Source organism: Carassius gibelio, chromosome A16 (assembly GCF_023724105.1).
Source record: "Carassius gibelio isolate Cgi1373 ecotype wild population from Czech Republic chromosome A16, carGib1.2-hapl.c, whole genome shotgun sequence".
In the NCBI taxonomy this organism is placed as follows: Eukaryota; Metazoa; Chordata; class Actinopteri; order Cypriniformes; family Cyprinidae; genus Carassius; species Carassius gibelio.
In genome coordinates, this window is record NC_068386.1 from 6,352,376 (window position 1) to 6,365,657 (window position 13,282).

The 13,282-nt window shown below is 41.2% G+C and overlaps 1 protein-coding gene across 7 annotated transcripts in view; it reads left to right on the forward strand.

The window, feature by feature from the left end:
• The window catches only part of LOC128030454 (tyrosine-protein phosphatase non-receptor type 23), a 70,946-nt gene extending 57,887 nt beyond the window's left edge, over nt 1-13,059 (forward strand). For 2 of the 7 annotated variants that reach the window (XM_052618104.1, XM_052618100.1), the window contains exons 2-24: nt 1,266-1,340; nt 3,309-3,436; nt 3,533-3,609; nt 3,756-3,805; nt 4,352-4,483; nt 4,589-4,669; nt 4,882-5,013; nt 5,107-5,154; nt 5,451-5,566; nt 5,672-5,751; nt 5,947-6,061; nt 6,190-6,255; nt 6,336-6,481; nt 6,677-6,982; nt 7,067-7,221; nt 7,323-7,474; nt 7,814-7,993; nt 8,148-10,764; nt 10,866-11,050; nt 11,141-11,245; nt 11,354-11,492; nt 11,585-11,698; nt 11,786-13,059. In XM_052618104.1, the coding sequence (XP_052474064.1) occupies nt 3,770-3,805; nt 4,352-4,483; nt 4,589-4,669; nt 4,882-5,013; nt 5,107-5,154; nt 5,451-5,566; nt 5,672-5,751; nt 5,947-6,061; nt 6,190-6,255; nt 6,336-6,481; nt 6,677-6,982; nt 7,067-7,221; nt 7,323-7,474; nt 7,814-7,993; nt 8,148-10,764; nt 10,866-11,050; nt 11,141-11,245; nt 11,354-11,492; nt 11,585-11,698; nt 11,786-12,382 (5,502 nt within the window). In that variant the 5' untranslated portion in view covers nt 1,266-1,340; nt 3,309-3,436; nt 3,533-3,609; nt 3,756-3,769 and the 3' untranslated portion in view covers nt 12,383-13,059. The remainder of the gene's footprint in view (nt 1-1,265; nt 1,341-3,308; nt 3,437-3,532; nt 3,610-3,755; nt 3,806-4,351; nt 4,484-4,588; nt 4,670-4,881; nt 5,014-5,106; nt 5,155-5,450; nt 5,567-5,671; nt 5,752-5,946; nt 6,062-6,189; nt 6,256-6,335; nt 6,482-6,676; nt 6,983-7,066; nt 7,222-7,322; nt 7,475-7,813; nt 7,994-8,147; nt 10,765-10,865; nt 11,051-11,140; nt 11,246-11,353; nt 11,493-11,584; nt 11,699-11,785) is intronic. The other 5 variants (XM_052618105.1, XM_052618108.1, XM_052618102.1 and 2 more) reach the window with 3 other exon arrangements.
• The last annotated feature ends 223 nt before the right edge of the window (nt 13,060-13,282 follow it).

Consider the following 13,282-nt stretch of genomic DNA (forward strand, 5'->3'; position numbering starts at 1 on the left):
GATCAGACACCCACTGCAGTCACTGATCCTGTTTAAGCTAAAAAAAAAAAAAAAAAAAAAAAAAAACCTTAAGTGATCTACTCCAAAACTCAAATTCGAGTCCAGGGCCTTGTTTTTCAGGTAGTACGTGAGCTATTCTGTGTTTTCTTAAAGGAACAGTTCCACCAAAAATATGTCTGTCATTAACCCAAAATGTGTCATTATTTACTTACCCGGGTGTCATTCGCCAAATGTTTTGTCTTTCCTTTTGTGGAATACAAAAGAGGATGGTTTAAATAATCTTCATATTGTATTTTCCTGTAATGAATGTGAATGTCGACTGGTGATGTTAAACTCTTAAATGACAAAAAAATCACCATAGGAATGATCTACTCTTGTGCTATTTGTTTTCTGATCACTAAATACAGACATGTTATGTTATGGAATGCAATGACATGCCACTAAAGTCATGAATATCTGCTTATTTATAATCATCATTGGTTCCTCTGGAATTACTGCAGTGTCCCTGCTTGAGGACACATTAAAATAACTTTGTGTGGTAGTGAATTAAATGCATATATTATTGTGTTAAACTTCCTATCCATCACTTCCTTCCAGCTCTCAGGAATTTTTATCAGCTCGTGTCATGTTAGTTTATCAGATCCTTTCCCGACAAACTAGGCCAAAGGGGGAGTAGCAGGTTCAGGTTGTTTATGTTTTTGCATGGTTATTATTGACAGTGCTGAATGTAAACAAAATAACAATACTAAAATAGTTTAGTGAGTCAAGGGTTCAAGAGGAACCACAGCTTTCTTCTTGTAGATTCCAGGATGAAGCCTAATTATGATCTTCATTGTCTCTTTACTCTCAAATGTTTTAAGCTGTAACAGTGTTTGTGATCTTTTAAAATTGTATCTATGTTGTATTGAATGGTATCCTTAAGTGTCCAAAATAAATTAAATAAAAATAATTATTTTGATTGCCAATGCTTAACTGCTTATCGAGATTTTTCTAAGATTTTTTTTTAATCGTGGAAATAAACAGGAATTTTTCAAAAAAGAAAAAAGTAAGACCAAGAACAGTTATGGCATAAAATAAATAAGAAATAATTATGATTTTTGCACAATTTATACATCACTAATCAAATAAGCACCGAATATTAGATTTATTTATTTTGTTATTTGTATTGTACTGATTACATGGTCACATTAATGCCCAGAAAGACCGGAAGACGCCATTGCTTTGATCTTTTGATCATTCATATATACATTTTCAATTTTTCCTAGTTCATACTGAAGAACTACGGTGAAGATCCTGACCATTATAATGAGCAGTTGAAGAAACTGGAGCAGTTGAGACAGGTAAATATTAGTGTGCATTCAAGGCATACCCTAAGTCATCATGTCACATGTCTTCCCTGAAAATCACACTTAACATTTCTATCACCATGCACTACCAGTTAAAGGAACACTCCGACTTTTTGGGACTTTAGCTTATTCACAGTATCCCCCAGAGTTAGATAAGTCCATACATACCTTTTTCATTTCTGTGCGTTCTGTAAGTGTTATTTGACGCACCCACCGCAAGCCTAGCTTAGCACAAAGACTGGATGTAAATGGATACTGTTAGCATAGTAATCCCAATAAGTGACAAAATAATGCAAACATTTTCCTATTTACATGTTGTGATCTGTACAGTCACAGCGTGTACAAATAACAAGGCTATATGAGACAGAGACCATTTTTAATCATATAAATACTGGGAACTATATTCTCACTAGGAGCACAGCTAACGTTACTTGGGCGGAGTGGCTACTTGGGCGGAGTGATTAGCGCAGCACACGAGACGCGCTGTTGATGGTTCCTTAAACAAAACAAGTGACTAGCTAGACGTGACTCGTGATCATGGCTGACTTTGAGGAATTGTCAGACTCAGAGGAATTTTACTGTGTATCAAACCAAGATCCAGAACCATATAGTTTTGAGCCAGAACACACAGACGAGGAGTTACAAACTTTGGAAGCTGTAAGACAAGATGTCGAAGGGAGAATCAGAACGAACACAGACTGGTGCTGTAAATGTGGAATATGCCAACCTATGCCGACAGAAACCGAATGCCTTTGTTGTAATGAATGGGACCGGGTATTGCCATCACTGTCAAGGCTTGATGACAATCAAAATATTTGCGTCACTACCACGGAAGATTTCTCTGCCCTAATACACCCGCCACTTGTCGTTTTTTTCGCCATTGTGACAAGATCAACTGGAAGAAACGCCCCATGCCGAGTGGACCTAATGGTCAGCTGTCCACCAAGTAAGTGATTTTTTTTATAATAATCATGAGCAGTGTGTTCATGACAACACAATAATAACAATAAAGGGGATACACGGAGCCCCTATTCACGTGATAGTGTCACTACTAAGGTTATTACATTAGCATGGCACTATTACAGTATGGCTATGTTAGTCATCTCAAAACTTAACGGAACACTTACCGCAGCAGCAGGTGATCCAATTTGTCCTGTCTTTATTATCGATGGGATGGCTGTATCCTTTAGCACACGTTTCATGGTCCGTGTGGCAACTTGGATTTTTTCCACAGTAAAATGTTCAGAGCAAACGAAATACTTTGTGATGGTGTTACAGGTGTGTTTGGATCTATTTCCAGAGCAAGTAGCCATCGATTCATCAGGTCAGCGTTTTGGGTTGGAATTCTATGAAACATCATAGTATTACCTGGTCTCCCCTGTTTATTGTCGCAGCTCTTTACAATACAGCAAACACCCATGATTGTACACTATAAATGTACTATCTAGTAATTGCTGACTCTATTACTCCAACTCTGAGCGAACTCTCTGTTCCTGACCACGGCTCGTCTCGTGTGCTGCGCTAATCACTCCGCCCAAGTATCCACTCCGCCCAAGTAACGTTAGCTGTGCTCCTACGCCTAGTGAGAATATAGTTCCCAGTATTTATATGATTAAAAATTGTCTTTGTCTCATATAGCCTTGTTATTTGTACACGCTGTGACTATACAGATCACAACATGTAAATAGGAAAATGTTTGCATTATTTTGTCACTTATTGGGATTACTGTGCTAACAGTATCCATTTACATCCAGTCTTTGTGCTAAGCTAGGCTAACGGTGGGTGCCTCAAATAACATTTACAGAACGCACAGAAATGAAAAAGGTATGTATGGACTTATCTAACTCTGGGGGATACTGTGAATAAGCTAAAGTCCCAAAAAGTCGGAGTGTTCCTTTAAGCAACCCATAGACGTCTATGTTCATGCATTTCTTCATTATCTTCATTGTCTTGGCTTTCTAGAGTGCTGTGAATGTCACACGAGACTTTGAAGGCTGCAGCACCTTAAGGAAGTACTTCGGGCAACTGCACTATCTTCAGAGTCGTGTGCCTTTGGGATTGGAGCAGGAAGCTGCTGTGCCTATTTCCTGGTGAGGGCACCAACCCATCCATCTTATTTCCCTCTCATATACTGCTTTTTGTTGACTTTTTGTCTTTCCCTTAAACTTTTAATGTTTAATATATAGGACAGAGATATTTTCTGGGAAGACAGTGACCCATGAGGACATCTGCTATGAGCAGGCCTGCATCCTTTATAATCTGGGTGAGCTAGTATAGACTGATACGTATTATTCCTCTAGTCAATGACTGCATTGTCTGTGATTAAAATAACTACAGTGTTGTTGAGAGGCGGTCATTGTTCAGAATCAGGCTTGTTTCCTGATTCAGGTCATGTTTTCCATGTTGTAGGAGCACTCCATTCAATGTTGGGAGCCATGGACAACAGGGTGTCTGAAGAGGTGAACTGAATTAGAGAAGACATAGCATACATACACCGAATGAAATATCATGTGATTTAATGCATCATGTCAGAATTGCTGTTTCAGCTACGTATATCATCAGGCTGAAAAATAAATATTTATATTTTAGCGCTTATTCACAAATTACAAATAAAACATACGCATGGATAGAACATTCACATTAAAAATCAATGAGAAGCAATAGGAAAATAGTGTGAGTTTCCATTTCATGCCAACTTTAAGAAAATTTCAATAACAGAACAGAATTTTTCTGTGGTACAGTGTTACTTCGCCACCATTTTACATGACACCAGATTGAGAAAATGCTTTAGTTCTGAGAGCAATATGCATTGATCAGTCAGCGAGCAGACTGTGAGTGTGAGGTGTCCGTGGGTGTGCCATGTGAGGCTGTGACTATGTGGGAAAATCAGATGATTTCAAGCAGTTATGTGAATGTTATTTTTACTGATCTGGAACACATAATTAATTACAGCTATTTGCAGCTAAAGGATTATTCCTAACTGTCCCTTTTCCCTTCACTGTTAGGGAATGAAAGTATCTTGCACACACTTCCAGTGCTCGGCTGGAGCGTTCACCTACTTGAGAGATCACTTCAGCCACAACTTCAGTGTGGACATGAGTCACCAGATCCTCAATCTCAACATCAACCTCATGCTGGTATGAGCTTTTGTTAGTTTCACTCACCTGCTATCATAAGGGTGTGCATTTTCATCTTTATGCTATGCTGTAGATTAGGGCTAAAGTACCAACTGCCTTTTTCAGGGTCAGGCCCAAGAGTGCCTGTTGGAAAAATCAATGTTGGACAACAGGAAGAGCTTTCTCGTCGCTCGGATAAGTGCCCAGGTACTTCCTTATTTTTTTTCCCAAACGTTTAAAATTACCTTGGCTTGAAATGAAGGTAAATTCATGACAAAGATTAGTTAAGGGTTTTCACGTTTCTCCTTAGGAATTTTTTTTTTACTAAATTGAGAATGCAAATAGCTATATATATATATCCAATTTGCTGGCAGTGTGATATGTAGGATATGTTTGGATATTAAATATTTTGTCTTCAGGTGGTGGACTATTACAAAGAGGCATGCAGAGCTCTGGAGAACTCAGAAACTGCTTCAATGTTAGGAAAGATACAGAAAGACTGGAAGAAATTAGTGCAAATGAAGATTTACTACTTTGCTGCAGTTGCTCATGTGAGTCTTCTATTCAAACGGAGTTTGGACTAACTACAGAGCATGTTTTTTATGTTTCTAAGCAAGTCGTACAAATCCTTGTTCTCTCAACAGTTGCACATGGGGAAACAGGCTGAAGAGCAGCAGAAGTATGGAGAGAGGGTACAACATGCCTGTTTTTCTGTCTTCTGTTTCAGTTAGTTGCCATCTGTGCTCTTTGGCTTGGAGAACTTGTTTCAACCTCATCTTAGCCTCTTGTCCACAGAAAGATCTTTTTTTTTAAGGAAGTCCAGTTTATCTTATCTCGTATAGTTTACCATGAAACCATTTTAAAAACCTATTATATATATAAAGAGGAAGAGGATGTTTTTGAGATAAGTTTGAAACGAACCCAGAAAGAAACGGCTGTTTTGTAAACCTTTTTAATCTAATCTAATACTTGATTTCTTTTTCAACAGGTTGCTTACCTTCAAAGCTCAGTAGACAAACTCAGCGAGGCAATTAAGTTGGCTAAGGGTCAGCCAGACAGTGTACAGGAAGCCCTTAGATTTACCATGGATGTAATTGGTGGAAAGTGAGAAGAGAATGTTATGCTTAACTCACCATAAGGCATAATTCATTTTGTATAAAAAGTCACAGGAAGCTCATTTGTCACTTCTCATGTCACATTTCATTTTAGATTTAATTCTGCCCAAAAAGACAATGACTTCATTTACCATGAATCTGTGCCACCTCTGGAGACACTGACCTCAGTGAAAGGTATTTTAGCCAACAATTGTTGTAGTGCTTTGTAACTGCATTGGGATGTCACTGATTCATTATATGGTATGACTAGAAGAAGTGCAATGGTTCCATTAGCTTAATATTTGCTGCAGGTAAAAAATAAATAAATGAGTAAGAGTGGAAAGATTTAAAACTGCCCTAGGAGTTTATGCTTTCCTGCTTCTATCACAGGGGCCCCACTGGTGAAAGCCTTGCCTGTAAACCCAACAGACCCCACTGTCACTGGGCCAGACATTTTTGCAAAGCTGGTGCCCATGGCTGCCCATGAGGCCTCCTCTCTTTACAGGTTTAAATATTTTAGATAGATAGATACACACACACACACCATTCAACAGTTCCTCATTCTAATAATTGTCAGTTCCCCTGTGCTATCTAATATGGTTTAAAAACTTTATTTTTCTGTTAAAATTACAGTGAAGAGAAGGCCAACCTGCTAAGAGATGTCATGGCAAAAATAGACAACAAGAATGAAACATTAGAGTGAGTGTAAAAAGGTTAAAGTAATTTCATACAAAACACATAGTATGCATCTCAATGTCTCAATTGTCATATTCCTACAGACAGTTCATGGACTCTCTCGGTCTGGACCCTGAGTCAGTTGACAATATGGAGATGTATAATACCCTTCCTTCTGTGCTGATGGAAAAATGTGCTGCCTTGAGTGTGAGACCTGATACTGTAAAAAACCTTATCCAGTCAATGCAGGGTTAGTGGCGTCACTTCAAAGTCCTTTTTCATGGTATTTTTATGTTACTAGTAATTAAAGCTGATTACTTAAGCTTTTATTATTAAATAAAGTTGTGCATCTCAATTCAAGCTATTTAAAGCTCTTTAAAAAAGTATAGTAAAATGTTAGAAAAGTCTAAACTCTTGTATTTAACTCATTTTCCTCCCTCCTCAGTCCTCTCAGGTGTGTTCACCGATGTAGAAGGCTCTCTGCGCGAGATTCGAGATGTATTAGATGAGGATGAGGCAGAGGAGCAAAGTTTAGAAGAGGCTGCTGGGAAGCAGGCTGTCCCAGAACGGCCCTCAGCTCTGGCCGAGCTGCGGAGAGACCTGGAAAAGTATTTTGAGGCACACGAAAAAGCCAGCTTTACCAACACAGAACTTCACCGGGCCATGAATCTGCACATCAGCAATCTGAGACTCCTCGGTGGACCACTAGACACGCTTAAAGAGGCATTGCCGAAACCTCAACTTAGTGAGGGTGGGTGCTTTATGACTTAAATAATTCACGTGAAAAATCATGTTATGTATGTTTATGAGAATTATAATTTTTTGTCATTTTCAGATGAGATGGCAGGTCTCCAGACTATGAAGAGAATTTTGGGTAAAGTGCAAGAAATGCGGGACCAACGAAGCTCCCTGGAAAAGCAGCTTAGAGACCTCATTCAGCATGATGACATCACTACTTCTCTGGTAACAACTGAGCGTGCTGACGTGAAGGTATGGGCTTTACATGACTCTGCAACTTATTTTTTAAAGGGATTGTATTAGACATCAGTCACTGTATTATAGTTTTATCTATGCTTACTTTTCCCTCATAGAAACTCTTTGAGGAGCAGCTTAAGAAGTATGAGCAGGTGAAAGTATACATTGATCAGAACCTGACAGCTCAAGAGAATATCCTGAAGGCACTGACAGAAGCTAATGTACAGTATGCCACTGTGCGCAAGGGCCTGGCAGAAACTGAACATAAGTATGACTCAAAGGAATTACATTTACATGACAAATATGCATAAACTTTACTAAGTTTAGCATCATCAGAATCAGTATTTGCTTTGTTTCAAGTGTGTGCAAACACACAAGGAATTTTTTTAGGAGCTATTACAAACATGCATACATACATTTATGACATTGATGACAGAATTATATTTTTTTTTGCACAAGACTAAAGAAAATCAAAAACTAAATTAATAATAATAATAATAATAATAATAAATTAATAAAATAGTTAAGCATCTTGAACGGAAGATTTATCTTCATAGTTCATCAGTATACTTCCAAAAGATATAAATGGTGTCTATTTACTTTTTAGATGGAACAGCACTGTACAGATGCTTGTGGCCTCCTATGAGGCCTATGAAGATTTAATGAAGAAATCTCAGGAGGGCAAAGAGTTTTATGAAGACCTAGAAACAAAGGCCTCTCGCCTGTTGGAGAAAGCCAAGACTGTCTGCAAGACTCGGAAAGAAGAGAGACAAGCCATAATGGAAAAGTAATTATGAGTTTGATCATCAATATGTTTACTCAGTTGTATCGTTCTTTGCACACAAAACTCTTGGTCTTACATAATGTCTTGTTTTTAATAGAAAGTTTCATTTAATTTGTAAAATTTTAGTTGTAATTTGACTCTTCTTAACGTTTGACAGAGAGCTAAAAAAAAAGGTGCCCCAAAGACCCACTGCCCCAAAACCACCCCCGAAGCAAGGCCAAAGTGTGGATCATGCCAACTTAAATGACCCTGAACTGGCAGAGCTGAGTGCTGCTATCCTAGCCCTTGGTGGAGATCTCCCAGAAGAGCTACGCAGCCTGCCTCCTGGACTTACCATTCCACCATCTGGTCATCATGCTGCACGTTCTGGAGCTGCTGCTAGCTCTATTCTGCGCTGGCCTGGAGCTAACTCAGCTTTACTCTATACTCAAACCAGATTTCCTCCAAATTTACCGCCTCCTGAAGTTCTTGCTCAGATCTCCTGTTTTCCAACACCTCCCCTGTCTCAGAGTTTCAGTCACAGTCTTCCTCAGCCTCCTCTGGCACAACAACAGTTCCCACAATTGCCCAACCATCAGGTCTTTCCACCACCATCTGTGTCTGGGTACTACCCTCCATCTTCACAGAACCAACCCGGCCCATCAGTCACTTCAGTCCGACCTTCTACCACTACAGTGGATAGTGTACAGACACCTATTCCAAGCTACAGTCCTGCATCTATCCAGGCAGTTATGCCTTCTCCAGGCCAACACCAACAGATGCCACCAGTGTCATCAGTGTATGGAGCTCCACCTCAGATGACACCCCATGTCCAGTACATGCACCAACCTGTTGTTTCCATAAACCAAACTCCACAGGCAATGCCAGCCCATCATCACCAGCCTCAACCTCAACCTCAGCAGGTATTTGCTCAACAGGGTGGTCAAAGTCAACAGCAGCCATTTTACCCACCTGTACCAACTCAACAGCAAATGCCTAAACCTTTGCCTGGGCACCAGCCTCAGTTCCCACAGTACATAGCTCAAGTAAGACAACCAGGACCACCAAACTTTCATCAACCTCAAATCCAAGGACAGTTTAGAGCTCCTGCTAACCATATGCAGCCTCATCAGGGTTACCCCCCCTTCTCTTTTAATCCGAAGTCCCAATCTCCACAAGTTAACATTGTCACTCCAGGCCAGATTCCCCATCCAGGCATGCCTTCACAGATGCCACCATCCTCCCAACCGGGGCCTCCTGTGTCAATGTCACACTTAGCACACGTCAGTCAACAGATTCCTTCTGCTTCACAGCCCCAAACACCTTACTTCAGCCAATTACCAGGTCCTCATCACCCCCAGATACCCCCATCCTCTCATCATTTAGGCCCTGAACCGCATATGCAGATACCTTCTGCCTCAAAACAGATGACTCCTCCCCAGCAGCCACAAATGCTTGCACCAACCACTCACATGTCTCCTTCCTCTCATTCACAAATGCCCTCAGTATCCCAATCTTACTGCCCCCAGTCACAGATAATTCCTTCTCATCAACCCAACCAACAGCCAGCGTACCCGGCAGTCCCTGGGAGGGCTACTATTCCTGTTCAACCTCAGGTCCCACATGGCCCTCATTCATCACAGATCCAAATACACCCTAGCAATCCTTCACAGCATCAAAACCAATCTCATCCTCAAATCCTTCCCCAGTCCTGTCCTCCAGCAATCCCTCACAATATCTACAAACCTCAGCCAACCATTCCTCCTAGCTCTGCACCTTTGAGTTTTCCTGGAGGTACTCCTATGGTATCAAATCAGTCGGTGGCAGCTCTGCAGCCAGAGTCCCATCCCCCCACTTCACAGCCTGTAGTCGCACAACAGCTACCCCCAGGAGGACCAATATCTTATGCTGTTCCACAAAGTGGGAACACTCCTTCTGGACCAATGCAGCATCCTGTAGCTGCTGCTCCCCCAGGGCCTCAAAGCATGATACCTCCATCCTCAGGAGCACCAGGTGCACCCCAGCCTCATGTGCTACCTTCTCCTGCCCCATCACCTTCTCCCTCTCCTGGTCCTCCCTCCCTTGGTATGGTCACCCAGCGACCATCTCCTGCTCTAACCCAAGTTGGAAGAGCAACATTGCCACAGTCTTCAGTTCAGGCTCCAGCACCCACTGGTGCCATGACTTCATCTGAGTCCACTTTGTTTCAGCGACAGAACTCTAGTACTGATGACTTGCTTTCCTCAAGCCCCGAGAGCCAGCATGGAGGCACTAAGGACATCGCAAATGTCTTACTACCCACAAAAGTTGACCCTCAGGAGGAACATCACAGAAAAAAAGCTGAGGGTGTGAGACTTATCCAGGGTGACCCTTACCAAGCACCAGAGAGGGTCTCGAAACTCAGTGCACAGCTAGAACGGTTTAGATCAACAATTCAATCCTTAGAGCGCCCAACATGGGAGGGAGGACTGTCGAAACTTGATGCCCACTGGAAAGAACTGCAAGAGCAGCAGGAGAAGGACACTCGCCAGCTCTCTATCTCTATTGCCCGTTGCTACACCATGAAGAACCGCCATCAGGATGTGATGCCTTACGACTGCAATCGTGTTGTCTTGCACTCCGGTAAAGATGATTACATCAATGCCAGTTTCATTGAGGACCTATCCCCATACTGCCCCCGGCTCATTGCAACACAGGGTCCCCTCATTGGCACTTCAGCCGACTTCTGGCTCATGGTTTACGAGCAGAAAGTTTCTGTAATCGTCATGTTAGTGTCTGAGCTAGAACTGGAGAAGGTAAATATCCTTTGGCATGAGTTTTTATGAAAAGTTCTAGAATATCACTGGCTTTTAATATTATTTTAAATGATTTACAATGCATTTAATTTTATCCACAGCAAAAGGTATTGAGATACTTTCCTTCAGAGAGAGGCCAAAAATTTGCTCAGGGGCCAATCACCCTTACCCTGACCACCCAGAAGATCACTCCTACCCATATAGAGCGCATGATAGAACTGGAGTATCGGGACCAAAGTTTGAAACGCACCGTTGTACACCTTCAGTTTACTTCATGGCCTGAACTGTGAGGACTCATTCTTAAACAGTATTTTACACGGTCAGTCTATTAAAACTAGTACCTCTCAAAACAATAACTTTTTATTTTTACAAAAAGGGGTCTTCCAGAGAGTAAAACCAACCTCATCCATTTCATTCAAGAAGTCCACGGACATTACCTGCTTCAGCGTCCACTACACACTCCAGTCATAGTGCACTGCAGGTACCATACTTTTTCACAAAGTACATTACAAGTTATATTGAACACAGACAAGGCAAAGCAAAATGCAGAGATGTAGAACATTTACTTTTTTGTTTCTGTCTCTCATAGCTCTGGTGTTGGCCGTACTGGTGCCTTCTGTCTGCTTTATGCAGCGCTGCAAGAAATTGAAGCAGGTAATGGTATACCTGACCTGATCCAGCTGGTGAGGAAGATGAGGCAGCAGAGGAAGAACATGCTGCAAGAGAAGGTAAATGTACACTTTCAATGAGGTTTTGAGATTTTGCAAAGAGCATTCGGTTGATATAATTTAATGGTACTTTTGTTGAAAAACCTCTACAGCTTCACCTCAAATTTTGCTATGAGGCTGTTCTTAAACATACAGAGCAGGTTCTGCAACGTCATGGCATAATTACATCCCCTTGCGCCAGGACTTCAAATAATACTGCATTAAAGGTAACCACTTTTTTCTTAGTTACTTGCCTTTTTTATACAATGAACAGCAGTGTGATTGTTTATCTAATATTTTGTATGTCTTTCTAGTCATACCCCCGACAGGAATCTCAGGACATTGTTCTGGGAGGAGACATGCCTTTTAGTTCTATACAGGCCACTGTGGCCAAACTTAGCATTCGACCACCCAGTGTTGACCATGAACAAGACCAGATTCCCTCTGTTTCCGAAGCGCCAAGCACAGTGGAACCAGATCCTACAGAATTGTCACTTCCACCTTCTCAGGACCCACTTTGTTATGAAGCTATGCCTGGTTCCATCAGTCCCCCCCTCTTTTGCACCTCTTCTCCAGGCATGACGCAGTCACCTTCAGCTCCTAGCGTCCAAGGGAATGGGATCACTGGTTCCACTCCTGCATCTCCAGTCTCAAATCATCACCCATCCACAGCACCTAATGCCCCGTCTCCACCACCTCATGCCCCTTCTCCGCCCACATCCTCATCTTTAGATCTGCTTGCTTCTCTCACACCCGAAGCCTTTACTATGGATAGTGCTTATCGAGGCAAGCAGCGGATTAACAAGCAAAGCTTCCTTCATCCGCAAGAAGGAAAAGGACTGCAGGGACCACCAGATGGCGATGATCCGCTCAGTAGTTTGGATCCTCTCTGGACACTCAACAAAAGCTGAAACAACATTATGGAGCTCTCTTTCATCTTCTCCCCCACAGGCAGTGCTCTTATGAACTGTTTCTGACCCTGTGTCTCATCTTTTCCATGCACATGCCTCTTGGAGCTCACCACTGTGTGCAAGTCTGTCCGCTTGTGTTCTGAAAAGTTAAGTTTTTCCAGTTGGCATTTTTCCAGCACTGTTCCTGGCGTTTCAGGTTACATTGCGCAAATCCAGTCTGGTCTCCTAGCATGCACTCCTAATGCCATGGTGTTTGTGATTGCCTTTAAGGTGCCTAAGCGTTGGCTCTTCTGCAATGGGCATCTGCCTCTACACCAAAAATATAAACAATGAGAATGGAAACAGTGTGATTTGAACTACTATTGTTATTATCAGAAAACATATTAACAGTTTGATTGAGGGACTATCTGCTTGCCCTTTGTACACATGCTGCTTGCACTGTGGGTTGCATATTATTAGTCACCGCACCTGTTTTTAGCTACAGTGATCTGCAAAGTATATGTAGGGACAAATTGAAGGTGATGATGAGAATACTACTTGATATGACTTAATGTACTCATTATATTTAAAACACTTAAATTTCTGAATCACTTCAGAAATCATAGCATTTTTATGAGTTGATTCTAACTTGTCATTCTTTGAACGGTGTAAATAAATCTTAACAAATGTCAATATAATGGTGTCATAAATTTTTTTTTAAAGTGATATTTACCCAGTTTCCTGCACATCACACATTCAAATTTGTTATTTGTTCTAAAAACCTGTCATTACTTACCTTACTCTCAGGTTGCAATTCATATTATCATATTTTCAATAAATTGCATGCATCTACAAATGCTTGATAGATATATTTAATCCAGAATACAACTTTAATACCAGAAGTTTAACAGATGAGGACAA